The sequence below is a fragment of the Cavia porcellus genome, unplaced genomic scaffold, assembly GCF_034190915.1.
Source record: "Cavia porcellus strain 051 isolate PalLab524CR breed Dunkin Hartley unplaced genomic scaffold, mCavPor4.1 scaffold_10, whole genome shotgun sequence".
NCBI classification, from domain to species: Eukaryota; Metazoa; Chordata; class Mammalia; order Rodentia; family Caviidae; genus Cavia; species Cavia porcellus.
This window is the reverse complement of record NW_026947493.1, coordinates 60921994-60943381: the sequence shown is the minus strand read 5'-3', so window position 1 is coordinate 60943381 and position 21388 is coordinate 60921994. Positions and strand designations below refer to the sequence as shown.

General features: G+C 34.9%; 1 protein-coding gene across 3 annotated transcripts in view; it reads right to left on the bottom strand.

Annotated features, from left to right (window-relative positions):
• Positions 1 to 21388, bottom strand: part of Wwp1 (WW domain containing E3 ubiquitin protein ligase 1) — a 91298-nt gene that overhangs the window by 35729 nt on the left and 34181 nt on the right. The window contains exons 6-9 of one of the 3 annotated variants that reach the window (XM_063257526.1): positions 15967 to 16104; positions 15811 to 15877; positions 13340 to 13524; positions 6133 to 6466 (exon numbers count right to left, since the gene is read on the bottom strand). In XM_063257526.1, coding sequence (XP_063113596.1) covers positions 6133 to 6466; positions 13340 to 13524; positions 15811 to 15877; positions 15967 to 16104 — 724 coding nt within the window. Of the gene's footprint in view, positions 1 to 6132; positions 6467 to 13339; positions 13525 to 15810; positions 15878 to 15966; positions 16105 to 21388 lie in introns of those variants that run through there. The other 2 variants (XM_063257528.1, XM_063257527.1) reach the window with 2 other exon arrangements.

Below are 21388 nucleotides of genomic sequence, written 5' to 3'. Positions count from 1 at the left end.
TCCTTCCAACTGATACAAATATATATATATATATAAAACCTTGCATTATAACTATTATCTATGTAAACTATCCTAACAGCTAAACCACAGACCATGCCATGACTTCTTTTTCAAAAAAGTACTTATCAGAATAAGCTGCTTATCTGTCATCTGCTTATTTTCTCTGTATGCACGAATTAAACCTCCAGTACTTTTCCAGTAGTATCAATACTCTCTGGGGATGTCCAATCTCATACAACTGGCTTCTGATCACTTTGTCTAGAGGGAGTGCAGGGCCCACTGCCAGGCCTCCGAGTGCTCCCCCACCACACACGGGTCCAGGCACTTCTTTTGCGCCTGTCCTTGTAGATTCCCTGCTTCCTGAATTCCAAGTCTTTCACTTTCATTATCTGGTTTTGAAGAAACATTGAGTCTTAGCTTCCTAAAAAGAAGACATGGGAAGTTAACTTTTGGAAACCTAGGGTGATGGTAACATATTTCTTTTATGTGCACACTTAACAGTGTAGCTGGATACAGAATTCTAGCTTGCATATAATTTCCCTCAACATTTATTCAGGTATGATAAAAACCAGGGTGACTATTTAATTTTTTAAAGATTGACTGCAGTGAAAGGTACATCACCATTAGCTCCCTCAAAATATTACTCCTTGCTTCAGACACACTTGTTCTTGCCGCTCTGAAGTGGTTCTAGAAATCCTCTTCTGGGTCTTTAGTGGAGCTGTCATAGCTGCCTTAATGTCCTGAACTGATTCAAATCATTTTGACTTTGGGAAACTGCCAAAGCAGAAGTCACACAGTGTTAGATCCAGTGACTATGACAGATGTTGTGTTACAGTTTGTATCTGTGGGTCCCCCAAGAGCTACACGCTCTCACAGGTGGCGCTTTGGGAAGACAGACGGGGAGATGATGGGGCTACAGCTGGAAGAGGCGGGTCACTGGGAGCACGGCCTACAGTAGAGTATCTTCCTCCCTGGCTCCCCCTCCTCTCTGCTCTCTGGCAGTGATGACCAGAACTACATTCCTCCACCAGGCCCTTCCACCGTGCTGTTGACCATGCAAAGACAGAATCTTCTGAAACATGACCAAAATAAATCTGTCCTACTTATTGGTGTTAGGTATTGAGTCCCAGTGAAAGTGACAAAGACATGAGAAAAAACCATGACATTTTCTTTGACTTTCTATGGCAGATACAGCCATAAAGGAAATGGAACAGGACATGGGTCTGTGGAAAATGAAACTGTCTGCCCATTTCTCAAGTATGCCTTTTTCTATATATACTTCTTAACCTCTACATTAGGCCCTTATAACATTCAGAGTTCACTGTAGTGTTCCTGGATAGCAACAGCTGATACAAGTCCATCAAGATCAAAAAATACAATTAATATCACTATGATGCTGAATCTTGATCGATGTGCTTGTTTTTGCATGAGAACTGGGCGATTTCCATTGAGAACTCTAACCATGACCTCAGGATCATGACCACAGACTCAAGCTTCATCTTCTGTGAAGTTTCTTTACAACATGGAATCTGGAACTGCGCAGTAGCTTCCAATGAAATTGGTAAAATTTTATGGTGACGGTTTTTCGCAACTGCTCTCTACTACAGCGCACAACTAGAAATCCCTTTTCCATCTCCATAAAGTTCATTCTCCCTGTTTTCTATCATCTGTCATTTTGCTTTTTAAATTATATTTCGCGTTTCTTGTATAAGAGAATCCATGTGATATTTATCGTTCCATGTTTGTTTTCACTTAGTTTTATTTATGTTTTTGGTACCAGGAATTGAACGTAGCCTCATACTTGCCAGGCAGGTGCTGTGCTGCTAAGCTATATCACCAGTCTGCTTAGTTTTATAGTCTCAAGTACATTCATTTTCCTAGACGACTCAAATTTATCCTTCTTTATGGCTGAATTGTAGCCTACTGTGTATATATAAAGCACATCTTCTCTATCCATTCATCTGTTGATGGGTGGGTAGGCTGCTTCTAAGATTTAGTTATTATGAGTTGTACAGCCATAAACAGGTATGCATTCACTGCTGTAATATGATGCCTTTAACTGTTTTGGAAAGATAACTGAAAGAGGTTTAGGCTAGATTAAATGGAATTTCTATTCTTAATTTTCTAGGAATCTCTATACTAATTTTCTACAATGATTGCACTAGTTTACATTCCCACTAACAATAAATAATTCCTTTTTCCCTACAACTTCACCAGCATTTGTTCAGCATTTCCTTTTATGTGCATTTCTCTAATAGCTAAAGATCATGAACATTTTATGTACCCACTGGTTGTTCGTATTTCTGCACTTGAAGTATCTCTATTTTGATTACCCACTTTTTGATTGGGCCTTCTATTAGAGGGATATTTTTTTTAGTTTCCTATATATTCTATATATTTGTCCTCTGTCTGAGGAATAGCTGGCAAATCTTTTCCCCCATTGTGTTTGTCACTTCATTCTGTTCTTTCTTTGCTGAGCAGAAGCCTTTAAATTTGACATAGTCCCATTTGTTGGTTGTTACTTCTTAAGCAAAGAAGGTTCTGTTCATAAAATCCTTGCATACACCTATGCCTTCAAGAGTGTTACCTATTTTATCTTCCAGTAGATTAAGAGGAAATCTTTCCTTCCATGTTTATTTTTGGCTCCTTTATCAAAGATCAGATGCCTAGAGCTTTTTTACAACCTCTGTTCTGTTCCATGGCTGTACATGTCTGCCTTCGTGCCAGTACCAGACTGTTTTTATTACTGTAGTTTTGCAATACAACTTGAAATCCAGTATTGTATGCTTCCTGATTTGTTGCCCAGGATTGCTTCTGCTATTCTGGAACTCTTGGTTCTAGATAAACTTTAGGATTGTTTTTTCTAGTTCTGTGAAGAATGCTATTTGTATTTTGATTGGGATTATATAACTCTATATATCCTTTTTGTCACAGCCATTGTGACAAAACTGGGTCTGGCTATCCAAACAGTGGATGTCTCTCCATTTTCTTATATGCTCTTCAATCTCTTTTTTTAGAATATATAGTTTTCATTATAGAGGTCTTTCACTTCCTTGGTTAGGTTAATTCCTATGAGTGTAAAAACTTTTTGTTTTGGGGTTTTTTGAAACTATTGTGAATGAGAATGTATCCTGACTTCTTCCTCAGTAGGTTCCTTGTTCGCACAGTGTTACTGATTTTTGTATCCTGCTATTTTGCTAAATTTAAAGATTAATTATGTAAGGATAGTTTGATTTCTTTCCTACACGTATTACGTGCCTTTTTCTTTCATGCTCTAGCTAAACTTTCCAGTCTTATATTGAATAGAAGTAGTCAGAGTTAACACCCTCATCTTGTTCTGACTTTAGAAGAAATGCTTTCAGTTTTTCCCAACTTAGTGTGATCCTGGCAGTGGATCTTCCATAAAGCTTTTTCTCAGTTTGAGATAACATCTTTCTATATCTACTTTTGTCAGTGTTTTTGTTATGAATGTATGTTGGATCTGTTAAAGGCTTTTGCTGTGTTGAGTGATTTTTGTTTTTGCTTTTGTTTTATGATGTGTTATTTTTTGATTTACGTATATATATGTTACATTTTTAAATTTACATATGTTGAACCATCCTTGCACCTGAGGGATAAAGTCAACTTAGTCATGGTGTGTGATCTTTAGAGTGGTTTGTTACATTCTGTTTGCTAGTCTTTTTGAGGATTTTTGTGTGTATGTTCACTAAGGGGATTGACTTATAGTTTTTAGTCCCAGACTTTTCATACTTGGTTGGGTTTATTAATACCTCTTACATTTTTTTGCTGCTGATCTATTTAGGTTTTTGTATCTTCTTGGTTCACTTTTGTAATTGATATGTGCCTAGGAATTTCTCCACTTTTTCCAGGTTCTATAGTTAACTGGAATATAAATTTTCAATATAGTTTCTTATACTCCTCTGGATTTTCTGGAAACAGTGGTGTCTGTTTTGATTTTACCTTTTTTTCAGTTCTAACTATATTGATATAGGCTTTTTCTTTTCTTTTTTTTAGTAAGTTTGGCTAAAGGTGTACTAATCTTTGATTGATTGATCCTTTGTGTTTAAATGCTGACCATAATCCATCATTGCAACTCATCATCTAAAAAACACTCGTCTAAATTACTGCAAATGTTCCTACTACAAGCATCACTAATGGTGACAAAAGGCATGCTGAAGCATTTATATGGCTCCACAAAATTAAGCTTATATATTTAATGTTTTAAACCAAAATATGTCTTTCTTACACAATAAAACAACCCGGTGGCTTAACTCCTTAACTCCTAATCTGTCCATGATCATTGTTAAGTGTGATCTTCATAAACTAAAAATACGATTAGGCTTTTTTTATTTTGGCCATACAGTGGATTAAAGCCAGGGCCTTCACACTGAGCCACACCCCCAACCCTTTCTTATTTTTGAGACCACGTCTCACTACAATTGCCCAAGCTGGGCTTGAACTTGCTTGAACCTCTAGCCTCAGTTTCCCAGAGTGATGTGATTACAGGTGTCTGCCGCCACAGCTGGCTTTAAAATTCTTTAGTGTTCACTCATGATTTCAGGCAAAAAAATCTTCTCCTAAACTTTTGGCAGACACACAAATTCTTTACAGGATTGTTTATTCTTCAACATTATATGTCTTGCTTGTGAAAATGCTGAATTTAAAACTACAACAAAATACTAATTCCTGAGTTCAGTATACTCACTCCATGGATGTTGAGAGATTTTAATATGCAGTTCTGAGAATGCAGAGCCTCCATCTCTTGTTTTGCTAACTTGTACGCTTCTTTCAGGAGCTCAGGAGTTATTCTTTGACCTTATACCAAAGTAATTCCCCTTTCTACCTTCTGTATGTTCCTTCTCTGCAGTATTCTAAACGCACCTCTGGCACAACTTTAATTGAACTGTAGTCACTGTTTATTCCTCACTAGACAATGGGGTTCCTGATAGAAACTCATGTCTTTCAAGTCTGCCTCACATTATTTGGCACAAGACAGACTCAGGATCAATAACTAAAGTATCAAAAGCATGAGGCACAGGATAACAGATTTCTGAAGGGGAGGAGGAAGATAACGTAGGGTCTGGAGTATCTGGAGGAAAAAGAACAGAAGACTTCCATAAGGAGATGCAGATAAGCTCAGAGAAAGGCCTGGTCGAGACATATAGATACACAGATTAAATTACTGAAGTAACTCAGAGTACAGTACCTACCTAACCAGGTAAGCACATGCAGAAGAAAGCCAAAGGCTGAAACCACAACAAACTGATGGGTAGTATCAGATAAGCCAGTAAAGAACACTGAGAAAATCCATTCCAAAAATAAGAATTAAGTTTGAATAAAGTTATTGTGACAAGAAAATGAAGGCAATTAGAGTGCTCTAATTTTAACAACCTCGTTCTGACTACTGTAGGTTGCTTGGAAAGCACTTTGTCTACACTCTTTATTGACAGCACTTTCAAAATATACTGAAGACAGATGTTTTGAAGTCTAAACCTGTACATAAGCTTCTTGAAGGCAGAAACAATAAATGATTATTAGTAGTTGTATCAATGTCAAGCTGTGCCAAAGAAAAGGTAAATTAATACGGAAGAAATGATCAAATGGGATTCACATAAAGAATACTCTATTAAGAAAATCACAAAGAGCTAAATAATGTCAGAGGAAATTTAAAGGAGGATAAGAAAAACTAAGCAGCAATAAAAACCTACATTTGTATTACAGCCAGCTGCAGCCTTATGTTACTATGCTCAGCGCTCACTATTAACTGAGCACAGAACGGCTGGCTGTTCTCAAGTGTCAGGTCTGTAAAGCAGACCAAACAAGAAGCTAGAGAAACTTCGGTTATTACACAGAATACCTCGGTTGCTTTTGCCAAAAAGTAAAAAGCAAATTAGGAGTGTCCTATAAATTAACAGATGAGCTTTTTCCTTTCCCTTGCTCAACTAGATGAGCAACTGCTTTTAGTTCCAAAAACAATCTGTGTTGGAACAAATAAATATGATTTGTATTCCAATTTGGATTTCAAATAGCTAAACAACAGAAACATTTCATATACATAGTCCATAGTCATGTATTATCAAAAAGTTGCTATTTAAATAGATGTCAAACATTCAAAAAGAACTTTTAACATACCCCGATGGCAAAGATTCTGTGCCAGTATTGCCAGACTGCTGTCGTACAGCTTCCACACACCCATCTGGTTGCCTTAATTTGTCAAAAGCAGAACTAGTTCCAGAATTAGAGGACTCAGGGTCTAATCTTCTCCTAGCATCAGATTCCGGTTCTGTACAGGAGGAAGGAATACATTCACTGTGTTCTGAGGATGTTGTCGCTGTCTCTTGAATGGGAGGATCTTCTGTGGCAGCACTAGTGCAACTTGAAGTTAAAGTGGCTTCTTCAGATGCTTCAGGAATATCCATGGCGGAAGCATTATCAATTGGCGCAGATGAGGATGATTCTCCATTAACTGAAAAGGGAAGATTAGTAAAGTGAGCCATAAAGCAACAACAAACTGCCCAATTACCCAATCAATGAACTACACTGAACACAAATTATATTCCTCACAGCTTACATTTTAGGGGTAAATATATAAATGGCAAGTTGTATAATTTTATTTATATAATTTGTAATTATATAAAATTTACATATTTAGATTATTATATATTCATAATATGTATGCTTGTGGTATATATTTATATATAACTTTATTTTATAGACACACACACACAATATATAAATAATCTTAACTACAGGAAAGAAAAGCCAGCATTTGGATAATAAATGCTTTCCTTCAATTCTTGAGAGAAAGTCTGAATGATACCTTTCGATGTTCCTTTTTACGTATCAATGGAAGTTAATAAATTTTCTTTTAAAATTTTGTCTAGTAGCAAATACACAATGGCATTAATCCTTAAAATAATGCTAGAAGGGACCACAAAAAGAACTGTTCTATACTTTCGGAAGATATAACCCATTAGTAAAACCCAGTGATAGTTTTCTTAATTTTCATGTTAAGTGTAACTGATACATTTCAGCTATATACCACTAAAAAAATGAGTCAAATTATAAATGCAAGGAGAATACTTTAATGAATAAAACCTATAGAAGATTACGTATCAAAGTGCTAATGGAAATAACAGAAGTAGACAGAATTAGACTAAGGGAATCTTTGGGTTTTTTTTTTTTTTTTTTTTTTTTTTTCCCTAAAGAAAGAACAAGACTTACTACGAAGGGAATCAAATGGTATGTCAAAAAGCAACAGAATAAATCAAGCACTGTACCAAACATGGAGGACAGAATGGCTGGAGGGTTAAAAAAAATTAACAAAAAAACATTTAGAGAACTACTCCATACTCAACACTGTTAGGATTCATGGAGAAATAGAGACCATGCAGAGACTGAATTCTCATTTCTTTATGATACTCGCTCACAAACATTATTTCATTGAAGTTTCATTCCTTCATGATGTGAAATTAATTCCCACAAAAGGATTATCAATAGTAGTTCCAAGCCAAAACAGCAGCCAACAGAACATTAAATAAAGAGTAGTATTTTAGGAAAGATACAATCCAGTCCAAGAACAGTCATAAAACTTTGTGTATAGTAAAACATAGCACATGAAACACAAACTGTTAGAAACAGAAAAAGAAGAGAAGACTTTACCAGTCTTTCAAGGCAAACTTCTCTTCCAAATGTATTATTTAACTTAACAGCAGATGCTCTCAGCAATTCTTTTACCTTTCTTTGCCACTCTACCCCATTCCCCTGTACCTTGTTTGCAAATACTGCGACAGTTTCCTAATTGGTCTCTTAACCCTCCTCTCTTGTCTAACTCAATCTAATCTTCCAACAGCAGCAGAATCAATCCTTTAAAACAGATCTTTTCACTCCCCTGATTAATCATCTGAATGGTGTCCTATGGCAAGCGGAATAAATACTAAGGTCTTCAACACAGCCCAAGACAGTGATTCGGCATAGGCCAGCCCACAGCTGCATCTGACTTCTCAGGAGGGTTGTCTTTTTGTTTCTTAAATGGAAAAACTCTTCCCACTTCAGGAATATGTACTTACTGTTCCTGAGTTTCAGAATATTTCATGATTCGCCCTTTCTCATCATTTCCAATTCATTCTCATCACAGATTCAGAAAGGCAGTCCCTGAGTATCTTATATAATGTTGCACATGTCCTGACCTCTTACTCGGTATTACGTTTCTTTTTCTTTTCTCTTCCTTTGAAATCATTTACTTGTTTTACATTAAGGTTGGAGTGCAAAAGCTTGGGAAAACTTGTTCATTCTTGTATTTCTAATCACAAATAAACACTATATTTTTAGAGAACCTGACATGCACAAAAACCAAGGATTTACAGTAGTACAATCATGTGTGTATATTCTATGATTTAATAAAAACAAAAACAAAATAAAATGTAATTTATTGAAATATTTTTAGATGTCTAGCAACATGTTCTATACTTTTCAGATTATTTAATCCTCACAATACAATGCTCCAATCCAAACCCTAGCATTATTCACATTTTATAGGTCAGAAAATTGGTTCTCATATGTTCACTGAAATGATGATTTGCTTGTAATTCTAGCACTCTGGGAGTTTGAGGCAGGTGGATTGAAAGTCTGAGCCCAGTCTAAATTTAGTGACTCGGGGAGTCTTGTAACAAATAATTAATTAATTATTTTAAAAAAGAAAGAAAAGGGCAGGGGCTTAATCTCTAGTACTACAAAAATAAAAAATTAAATTTTAAAAAGGAAATCTGCCCAGTTTAGAGGGCAAAATAAAAAAATAAAATTACTGAATTGAAGAGGAAATAAAAATTTAGGGGAATTAATGATAATGACAATGTATGAAATGCAACTGGACATGCTAAAGAAGTAACCAAAGGAGTTAAAGAATAATAATAAATTACAGAACTCTACTGGGGGTGGGGTGTGCTATGAAGAAAACTCACTTGAGAACGAGATTATTTATTAGAACATACACAAAAAATCAACTATAAAACTACTATAAACAATTAATTAATTGGAACTAAAGTATTTCAGTAAAATGACCAGACACAAGTTCAATATCAAGGTTACATTTAAGATCTAGCTGAAGAAAACTAGAAGATTTCTAAGAAATAATGAACAGAGAAAGATATAAAACATGAATGCATAGAAAATTTAATAGTTAAGAAATACAAATAATTTAACTTTCTTTAGAATACAAATATTGATTAAGATTGCAGAGCAACAGAAACTTTCTTCCTTTATTGGTGGGAATGAAAACAACACTGCCCCCTGGAAGACAATTTGGCAGTTTCTTACAGCACTAAACACACTCTTACACAGTGTGGCAATCTTATTCCTCAGTCCTCATGAGGTGAAGTTCATGTCCACACAAAAGACTGCATGCAAATGTGTACAGCAGCTTTATTCTCAACTGCTCCAAACTGAAGCAACCAAGATGCTTCAACAAATGGATGAATAAACAAATTGTATGGTACACTCATACACTGGTATTTTATTTAGTAACAAAAAGAAATATCGACCCAGAGACATGGAGGAATCTTAAATGCACAATGGTAAGTGAAATAATCAATCTGAAAAGACTACACACCAAATTATGATTCTAACTACATGGTATTTTGGAAATGGCAAAACTATGAAGACAATAAAAGATCAGTAGTTTCTAAGACCTCTGAAGGGATGACTAGAGAAAGCATGGGAAGTCATTAGGGAAACTACCAGTATGGTACTGTAACGGTATGGACCTGATAACAGGCATCTCTTAAAACACACAGACCCAGCGAAACACACAGAGAACGACTTATCAAAAACTAGACATTACCTAATCAGTAACAGTTCGTTAGTTGTACCACAGTAATGTAACACACTGACAACGGGAAATTCTGAAATGGGGTAAGAAAAGCATGAGGTCTCTGTACTGTCTGCCCCATTTTTCAGTAAATCTAAAACAGTTACTTCCCTTCAACAATTCAGCAAGTTGGCTATCCAATATTGCTAGAACTCTGTTAAGATACTACACACTTACTTTTGGTTGTGGAATTTACTGTTCATACATATCAGTGGCTCTCAAGTAGGAGAAACTGTGCCTCCCAAGAGCAATGCCTAGAGATGTGCTGTCCACAACTAAGGGCAAGGGAGATGGCTCCTGGCACCTCCTGGTCTGTAATCATCCTAAATATCAACTAACGCACAGCACAGCCCCCTAAAACAAAGAACAGCCCAAAATGTCAACAGTGCTGAGGCTGAGAAACTGATAGCACACGCAGCAACACTCCTGGCAGTGTGAAGAATGCAGTATTTATGCTAAATAAATATGTATCAACAAATGGATGGACACAAGAATGACTGAACAAATTCTCTTCCCTCTCACACACACACAAAGAAAGGAAAGAAGGGAAGAGAAACAATAGAAAGGAAAAAGAACAGGACTATAAGCACACAGACCAAGAAGGTCGATGGAGACTCATATGTAAGCAAATGATTAAAATATTATGTTATAGGTATAATGAAAGCTTATGCAAAGTATCTCATCTCTTCCTCCACTAATAGAAGACCATATCTTATAGCCACACGTTCACATATATCCTTTAACTTGTCTTTTTTGTCTTAAAGGAACAAGTTTCTATGTAAAATGCAGGAACATGCATAATAAGCATCATAAATAAAAACTACATATAGCTTCATGTCAGTTTTTTGTCATCAAATGAGTTTACAAAAAAATTGGTAATTTCTTTACTACTGTAACAAAATAGCAAATGTTGTGTAACTTCATAAAGTCAAGTCATTAATTTAGCTCAATTTGAGAGATTCAGGGGCATGACAGTGTCATCAGCTAGCTCTGGTAGGTAAGATTTCTCCTTTTGTTTTGTTTTGCTTTGTTTGAGACAGGGTCTCACTATGTAGTTCAGACTGGCCTTGAACCCACTATGTGGCTCAGGCTGACCTTCACCTTAATGTGATCCTCCTGCCTCAGCCTCTTGCCTTAGCCTTAGTGCTGGGTTACAGACATGCTCCACCAAGCCGGCTCAGATCAGGTTTTGAGACATGAAGCAGGGACCAATTCAGAGCTCAGGCTCACATTTGGAAACAGCATACTCTCTTGAGACCACAGACTACCTTATTTCACCCAAAGTGATGCTCCCAATGAGCTAAGAACCATTCAACAGACTCTGCCTCTTAAAGGTCCACCATCTCTCACTGTTCATTAAAGATAAAACTTTCAACACATGAACCTTTTGTAGAGGAACAAATCACATTTGACCATAGCAGCACAGAAAACATTGAAGACCTTATATTTATACCCAGAACATGTATTCCCCCAGTCTTATCTCCATGACCCCAACCACAAAAACTAATTTTAACTTTAAAAAAAAGAGCATCATTTTGTATCATCATCTTAAACAGATAGGGACTATTTGTTCCTTAAAAAGATACCTGAAGTCATCCTCCTAGCAAGGGTGGGCAACCATACAAAAAGACATCAGTTAAGTGCTTGCTAGTAACACAGGGTTCCGGAAGCCTTTGTAAACCAGTCAACAGAATGATGACTTGGATTGTTTTGTCAAAGGACTCCAACAATAGTCAAAGGAAGTGAAAAGGGAGGGAAAGAATCATTTGAAGACAATTGGTAGCATAAAAAATTAGTATTGCTCCTTTGAAATACACAAACTACAAAGTGGACACAGTACAAAGCAGAAAGCCACAAAGCTGGATGCCAATTATACCCTTCTACTTCCTAGCTGTGGGACCTCTGGGTTTCAGTCCCCTCATCGGAGAAAAGCGAAAAGCATTGGTACCTATTGCAGAGTCCTGTAAGAATTAAATCCATTAATGGATACACAGTATTTGGAACATGTACAACAAAAACATTAGCTATTAACAGCATTATCCAGACTGTCACAGGTTTCCTTATGAATGCTGTGAGAATGGTTTCTCATATGTGTGCTTTATTTTCACCTTGAAATTTCAGGCGAAGATAACCAAGGAAGCAATACATGAAGTAAATTTATACCTAAAGTAGAGACTCTATAAAGTGGCAGTAGAAACAGATTCAACAATGCGAAGAGCCTCAGTTAATGCCTTCTTCTTTTTACATCAATATTCAAATACAGCCAAACATCAAAACACGCAATGAATGGGCAAAACACACTTTTACCAACCTACTCAAACACCCATGTATTTTAGGAGTAAGAGCTAAAAACCTCTAAATTTATACACTTTTAAGTGGAGGGAGATGACAAGAAAAAAAAGGTGGTAAAAAAACTTCCTAAAGTGAGCATTCCGTACTTTTATTTTATTATTAGAAGCAGAATTAAGAATGGAATGGGCTTAACCATTCCGAATCCAAAAATAATCCCGTATCACATACCAATTCATTTATTTGGCCATATAAGGTGAACAAGTTCTGATCTTTCTATTGTTTATGTTTACAGCCTCTTTGAAGAATTCTTAAATTATACTATTTAAAATGAAAATTTTAAAATGTATGGATAATTAGGTTTTTTTCTAAAAAAAGTATGGATTACTATTTAATAACTTTAAAATCTCTTAGGCTAAAAAGCAATAGATTTGTATCTCATTGTGAAGAACTCATACTCAGGTAAGTATCTTTGGCTATCTGTGGAATAATTTTTAATTGATATGTACTATGATGTTTATATCATTCTATACTGGATAAGAGGCAATATAAAGCAGAATTTTATGAAATTCTATTGTGTAGTCTTTCTTGGAATTATGAAGTAAATTTATACCTAAAGGAAAGACTCTATAAAATGGCACAATGGACAATGTTATGTTGTTCATATTATGGTGTATTTTCAGATAGGTCCAAACATGATTATAAAAAAACAAATCATCCTTAGGCATTCCTTCTACTGTAATTATTATTCTTCAGAAATAAAACTTTTTGATAGATATATCAAAATTTTCTCCCAAGTTAGCTACTAAGGCAATAAAAAAAAATTCTTTACCAGGAGACAATCATTCATTACTAACTCTAACAAACCAATGAATTCATTAAAGTTCTTTCAGGAATCCATTTCATTTCATGAATTAAATAGTGTTTTGTGGCATAAAAATCAAAGAACTTAGCTATCATATAAATGCTTAGTGAAATTCATTGTGATCAGTAAACTACTACATTTTTGGAACATCTTCCTAAGTATATAATCTAGAAAATTTCGAATTTAGAAAAAATTTAGCTGTTGTAATTTTAAAATTCTAATCACAGAAGAGAAGACTGCACAAAAAAGGAGCACAGGCACAGATAGAAAATTTAATTTGGTTTTCATTTCAACAATGTTTCATAAGTAGCCATGCTTACCAGTGTCACTGGTAGGCTCAGATGAGAGTGATTTTGGAGCTGGTGTATTTTTGGGTCTGGCAGCAACCTGAGACGGAGATGAAGGTGCACTGTCTCCATTAACTATATACAAATGGCATGCGTTTTGGACTACAGTGTTTGTAGGTACATGATTATCTACTCCATTAGTACCTTCAACAGCCAACCTTTAAAAAGAAAAAAGTATCTTACTTCAATGAGTTAAGTACAATTAAACAATTTTCCATCTATATTTTTGTAAATATTTACTGATTTCTTACCACTCGAGTTAAGAGACAGGTATAAAGATATGCCTGCTTCTATTACATTAATGTTTAAACTACTCTCAGCTCTAGATGCACCTATATTGGCAGACATAAAAAAAAAAGATTTACAAATACACTGAGAGTCAATTCAGTCCATCAAAAATAATATTCAAATTGTAGTTTATTTAAATCTGAGTAATAATTCATTTTAAATACTCTTAAAAGCAACTGCAAAAAGCTCATGAAATTCTATGAAACTTATAAAAATCAATTCTACACTTGTAATTTTATTGAGTACTGCAAAAAGCTGAAAACACCTGCAAATTATTGACTACAAATTATGCATTAGTCACTACAATTATGAGTACATGATGATCAGAGAAAGCTGTTATAGCCCCCAATGATAAAAATTTATAGTATATAAGTTAACTCCAAATAAATAAAAACTACAAAATCAGACATCTTAAGTCCTACTGACAGTGAATAGATGTTGGAAAATATCATGGAAGTGACCAAGAAAGCTCTTCCAAATATAGAGAACACTATATACCTACAAAGCATCCTAAATATGTTTTTAAAAAATAGAAATAATATCATGTCCCTTTCCTGATTAAACTATACTTGGGAGGAAAAATACTAAATTTCCTACCACAGTCTGAAAAGCTTTAGAAAAAATAACCCCATTCCCATCCTATGTCTCTGAGATTTGTTTCTTTTCAAACTCCTTCTCCTAATCTTTTTTTTTTTTTTTAGCATTACACAGCAATGTTAATAAAAACACAGCATTGGAGACATTGTATGACTTCAAAAGCAGTTAATACTCAAACCGGAATGGGTATCTTATTACATCTTGTCATCTTCAGAGCAGTTGCCTCTACTCTTATTGATACTATCAAGCAAATTCAAATAAAATCAGTCAAGGCTAAACAGTGGTCTAACAAACTTGCTTCAAATAAGATCAGTCACAGTAAGACAATGTAAGTAATACAGGGCTTCAGTTTAAGTTAATAGGAAATTAAGGATAGTTACTGTAGTATAGCCTGCTATTTTGGGGACAGCTGTCTGTGCCCTCACTCTAGTATGAGTAGAGAGACTGGAACAAAATATAATCAAACTAAACAGAGCGATAAGACTAATGTGGTTTTTAAATCCTGATACACTATTAACAATGTCCTCTGCCTTCGTGTTTTAGGCAATTTCTCCCCATTCCCTTTCTCAGGGTGCTTCTTGCTAATCTTACAACATAAAAGCAGAGACAGATTTCACACAATAAGGCATTTTAATCAGCCTCATGTGTCCTTTCAGTCATTAATTTCCTCAATATAAATTATAATAGGGACACTAAATATATTTAAAGGCAAGTATACATTCTGAAACTACAGTTTCCTTTTCAAATGCTTTAATGAGAATTATTTAACACCTATTTAACAGTGATGCTATTAATAACTCTATAGAGTAATAAAGGTCATATATCTTATTGCTTTTTCAAATATGCTGAATTAATTTGACAGCAATATATTTTTATATTTTCAGGTTTTATCTCCACATTTGAAATACAGAGCCTCTATTAATTGTCATGAAACATGAATGCCAGGGAGTTTTCAAAACAGATGATTTTTGTGAAAAACCACAATTTGTAGAAAATTTACCTCCTCATGATCAACAGGAGAATACTGTTCTGGACAACAGTAAGATTATTCTGTAGTATCTAACTCTATTTGTTTATAAGACATGCCTGAACAAATTTTTAAAAGACATTCAGTAATGACAGAATTTCGTGCTACACCGTAAGTAAACCCTGAAACGCACTAGGTGACAGCCACGAAGTTCACACACTCTATGAGTCTGCTTATATGAAATTGCTATTAAAGACAAATCTATTGAAGTAGAAAGCAGGTTACAAAATGTCAGAGGCTGAGAGAAGAAAGCAAGGGGAGGGACTGCTGCCAGACACGGCTTCTTTTGGAGAGGGTTACGAGTGTTCTGAAAGCAGAAAGTAGTGCCAACATATGAATACACTAAGATCTAATGAAGTGAACAGTTACACAAGTGACTTTTATGGTACAACTAAAAAAATTTACAATTAGTTTCATAAGAATTCAATGAATGAACATGATTTACACAAAAACTTTTTAATTCTGTGGCAAATGCTAAATTATAGTTAATCTTTGAAACCTCACAAATGGGAAATGCTATGTCATATTCTACCTGGTAGTTGTCCTTGCTGAAGGCTCTCCATTTTCATGTAAGGCACCACCATTTTGCTGTATTTCCACTAAACAACAAGAAAGAAAGAAACTACATTTTTATATACTTCCCACTGACTTTTCCCTTAAATCTTAAAAACACATAAACTTTGCTTACTGGTTGGAGATGAGGTGCAGCTTGGTAGGTTTTCTTGCTCAATCACCAATCCATCAAGCACAACTGTCAATTCACCAGTTTGCATGATGCCATTCTTGTTTTCCAAGGTAAGTTTTAATTGTTCTTTTACTCTTTCCACTAGAAAAGGAAATAGCCTCAGTTAACAGCTTTTACCACCAGAATATACTTTAGAAATCAAAACTACATTTCAAGAGTTACTCTAATTCAGTACCTGATAGCTACACTTGGAAGCAGGTCTTTGAATTTTTAATGGTAGGTCTGTTATATTACACCAAGGTTGATCCCTTTCATGACTCCTTAAGCAACTCTTCCTTCCCACTCTATGCCTTCTTTGCACAGTATAAATGCCAGAGAATATATATCTAGATAACAGCTGCAACAATTGACTAAACATGGTCTTCGGCCCAAAGTCCCAAGGAAGATCCTTGTAGCTGAAGCACAATTCCTGCATGAGAGGCATTAAATTCCAGCTGTGCTACTCACTAACTATACTTTGAGTAACCTGCTTAAAATTTCTTTAGGCCTCAGTTGTTTCACTACAGTATAAGTCAAGAGCTTCAAACTAAAGGGACAGTTCTAAGGACCAAATGGGAACCATGTAGGCAGCTCTAGTACCATACACGACACATATATGCTAACAGTATGACAAGAGTTTATTTCTTTGTTATTATATAAAGTTAAATATTTTCCATTACTGGAAATCTAGTTTATACACAAAATTATTTTTCTTCAATTTGTATTTCACAGAATTCATATTAACAATTAACAGGGAATGCGGAGAATATAAAGATGACTGCCGAAAAATACAAAGTCTCAAACAGAACTAAGTTTTCCCTTGGAAACCTACTGCACTGCAGCTGAATATAGTAAATAGTATGTTACACATTTTAAAAACACTGGTTTAATTTTTAAAAATAATTTACCTATTATTGTGGCTTAAACAGAATCTCACTGAAGTCTTAACCTCCAGTTCTTCAAAATGTAACTATTTGGAGTAAGGATCTTTAGAGGTAATTAGGTTAAAATAATGTCATTAGGGTGGACCCTAATAAAAATGACTTAAGTCCTCAGAAGAAAGAAAATTTAGATAACACACAGAGAGAAGACCAGATGAGGACAGAAAGACAGAATGGCTCCTGACAAGGCAGAAAGAAACTAATCTCACCAACACTTTGATGGTAGACTTCTAGGTTCCAGAAGAGAAAATAACCTCCAGTTGCTTAGCGTGTCCAGCCCATGGTATTTTGTTGTGGCAACTCCAGCAAATTAATGTACCTTTCACTTATTAAAAACACTTACTGACAACTTGTAAGATGCTAGCAATGTAACTTACAAAGATTTCTTTACTACATAAATGTTTATATTATTTTTTATTCCAAGCATATTTTGCTGAATTAAATCTTAAGAGATAACTATAAGTTTATAATATTAATAATGATTTCATTTCAAAACATATTGAATTTTACTGCATTCAAGATGATCATTATGGTAAAATCTTTAAAGGGGAGATAAATATAATCTCAACACCGAGGTTCAGTACAGTCTAATGTAACTGATTTAGAAACAATTTAAACCCAATGATAAAGGTATGGTTAACTAATAACCCAGGCAAGGAACTATATCCTTATAAAATGTCTTATTTCTGTATTAAGACAAACTGTATGATCTTAAAAATAGTCAAGGCACAGTAAAGAAACTCACAATGGTTCCAAGACAACATGTTTTGAAAAATCTGAGCTTACACAAGACTGAGTATGGCTCATTAATTGGTATAAACCAAAATAATTAATGTATTTATGTCCAAATTCTATACCAAAAATAAATTTTTAGGTTATATATGGATTTTCAAAAGCGCTTTAAAAAAATACCCACTTCTTTTAAGCACTAACGTTTTCAGCACTAACACTGTTTTGGAATTGAGACAATAAGTAAACTAAGATGAACACAAAGATTTAGATTTGAACAGGGCATTAGTTTCAGCAAACTATTACAAACTGCCTCGTGTCAGATAATACAAAATTAAATAATGGTGTGAAGAAACAGTAGTTCTTAAAACTCATGGACTAGAACTCTGTTTTCAATGAATCACCTATTTTAAGAAAGTGATCATGGCTCTAAATCCTGCCCCCAGAATTACAAATTCATAAACATACAGCCATTTTTTCCCGGGAGCCGAATGTGTGCTAGTTGAATCCCAGCCCACAGGGAAGCATTGCAGTGTTGTTCCAAAGCAGTAACACCATGCCCAGCAATCTCCAAGCAACTAGCAGTTACCTACAGTCTGCCCCGGACCCAAAAATAGGCCAGGTGATTCCCAGCACACAGGGGAAGCTTTGTAACAATGCTGGAAACCTGGAAATACAGAAAATGATAAAATGAAAGAGCAAAATGCAATCTTAAACTTTCAGTCCAACCCAAGCAAGCCTAGGGGACATGGACACAGAAGAAAATGTAAGCCATATACCTGAAATTCCTGAAAAGATAACAACTGAAGTAAAGAAACAACTCCAAGAAGCTATAAAAGAACTCAGATCAGAAATAATCTCCAAGGTAAAAGAAGAAATGATAAGTGTAATGAAAGAAATGCTGAATACATCTAAAGAAGACATAGTTTAAAAAAATCAAAAGAACAAGCACAACGACAGAAACCTTGAATGAACAATATAAGAAATAAATAATGCATGAAACAGATTCAAAGAGTTATATAGGAAATCAAGAATTGCATCAAAAGTTGGCAAAACTGCTCAGTGAAAGGGAAGACAGACTTTCCGACCTTGAAGACAAGATTGCAGCTAATGAACACGAAAAAATCTTTTTAAAATAACAAGAAATCAGGAAATAACAATCCAACAGCTTCAAGATGACCCCAAGAAAAACAACAGAAGATTGATAAGTATAAATGAAAAAAAAAGGGGACAACACAAATGATATCAAGAGGCTATTTACAGAAGTAATAGCTGAAACTTTCCCAAACAAGAGAATGGAAACTGACATACAGATCAGTGAAGCATACAAAACTCTAAATAACCATAAACAAAATAAAATTACACCCCCACATATGATAAAGCAACATTCCTGAAATCCAACCTAAGAACAGAATATTAAAAGCTGCTAGACAGCAGAGACAGATCACCTATAAAGGAAAGCCTATCAGACTCACAGCAGACTTCTCAACATAACAGTGAAGTTAAGAAGAGCATGGAGTGAAGTATTTCAGATCCTAAAGGAAAATGACATTCACCCCACACTGATGTACCCTGCAAAACTGTCTTCAAAATGGATGGAGAAATGATACTTCCATGACAAAGAACAGCTGAAGAACTTCATGACCACCAAACCAACCCTGCAAAGAATACTGAATAACATTCTAGAAAGACATAGGAATAAAACATCAAGCAAGGCAAACAGACTATAAAGGTAAAAAATCAACAGCAGAAAGATAATGTCAAAAATAAACCAACATATATGAGTTATAAACATTAATATAAATGGCCTCAATTCACCAATTAAAAGAAACAGACTGGCAGAATTGATCAAGAAATAATATCCAAGCACATGCTGTCTACCAGAAACCCATCTGACCCAAAAGGAAACTCACAGACTGAAAGTCAAAGGATGGAAAACAATACTTCATGCAACAAGAAACCAAAAAAAAAGTAGGGGTAGCTATTCTGTTTACAGACAATGTGGACTTCGACCAAGAATGATCAAAAGAGATAAAGAAGGTCATTACATACTAATTAAGAGAAAACTCCAAAAGAAAGAGATAACAATCTTAAATATCCATGCACCAAATTCGGGAGGACCCAGCTATACAAAACAAGTATTAACAGAAATGAAAATTCAAATAAGCAGTAACACAATTATAACAGGAGATCTTAACATACCATTGACACAAAGGAACAGATCAACTAGACAGAAAATCATAAAAAAAAAAAAACAGAACTGAATCACACTTGTGAACAAACGGACTTGGTGGACATATATAGAATGTTCCACCCAACAACATCAGAATATACATTCTTCTCAGTAGCACATGGGACATTCTCTAAAATAGACCATATACTAGCTCACAGAACGTGCTTAAGTAAATGCAAAAGAACTGAAATTATCTCATGCATGTTATCAGACTATAGTGCCAAGAAACTAGAAATTAATGACAAAAGAAACTACCAAAACCCCACAAACACATGGAAACTGAATAATATACTCCTGAGCAATCAGTGGTTCACAGAGGAAATTAAAGAAGAAATGAAAATACAAATGTATCTCACTGGAACCTGTGTACTCAATGAAAGCAGTCCTAAAAGAAAAATTTATTGCAGTGAATTCCCACATCAGGAAAACAGAATGAACACAAATAAACAACCAGATGCTATACCTTAAACACCTAGAAAAAGAATGGGCTAGAAGTCAAGCCCAAAACCAAAAGAAGGGAGGAAATTATAAAGGTCAGAGCAGAAATCAATACAATAGAGACTAAGAAAACAATACAAAGAATCAATGAATCAAAAAGTTGATTTATTCTTTGAAAGAATAAATAAAATTGACAGGCTTCTAGCCAATCTTATTTTTAAAAAGGAAAGAAAAAGCTCAAATTCATGCAATAAGGAATGAAAAGGGTAAAATCACTACAGACCCTGTGGAAATACAGAATATCTTCAATACCTATTTTGAAAACCTCTATAACACAGAAGAAATGGACAGATTCCTAGAAACATATAAGTACCAAAGCTGCGTCAAGAAGATATAAAACTGCTGAATAACCCAATTTCGATTAATGAAATTAAAAATGTGATTAAATCCCTACCAACAAAAAAAGCCCAGGTCCAAATGCATTCACTGCAGAATTCTACAAGAAATTCAAAGAAGATTTAATGCCAACACTCCTCAAACTCTTCAATGAAATTGAAAGGGGAGCAATTCTCCCTAACTTATTCCTGGAAGCGAACATTGATACCAAACCCTGAGAAAGACCCAACCAAAAAAGAGGACTATAAGCCAAGCTCCCTAATGAACATAGATGCAACAATTCTCAATAAAATTTTGGCAATCAGAATGCAACAAATCATCAAGAAGATTATTCACCACAACCAAGTAGGATTCATCCCAGGAATGCAGGGATGGTTCAACATACATAAATCAATAAATGTAATCCACCATATCAGTAGAACCAAAAATAAGAACCACATGGTCATTTCTATAGATGCAGAAAAAGCTTTTGATAAGGTCCAACACTTATTTATAAGAACCTTACAGAAAACTGGAATACATAGTCTTTACCTCAATATGATAAAAGCCATCTACAACAAACCAACACCCAACAGCATTATATTAAATGGCCAAAAACTGAAAGCCTTTACCCTAATATCAGGAACAAGACAAGAATGTCCAATATCAC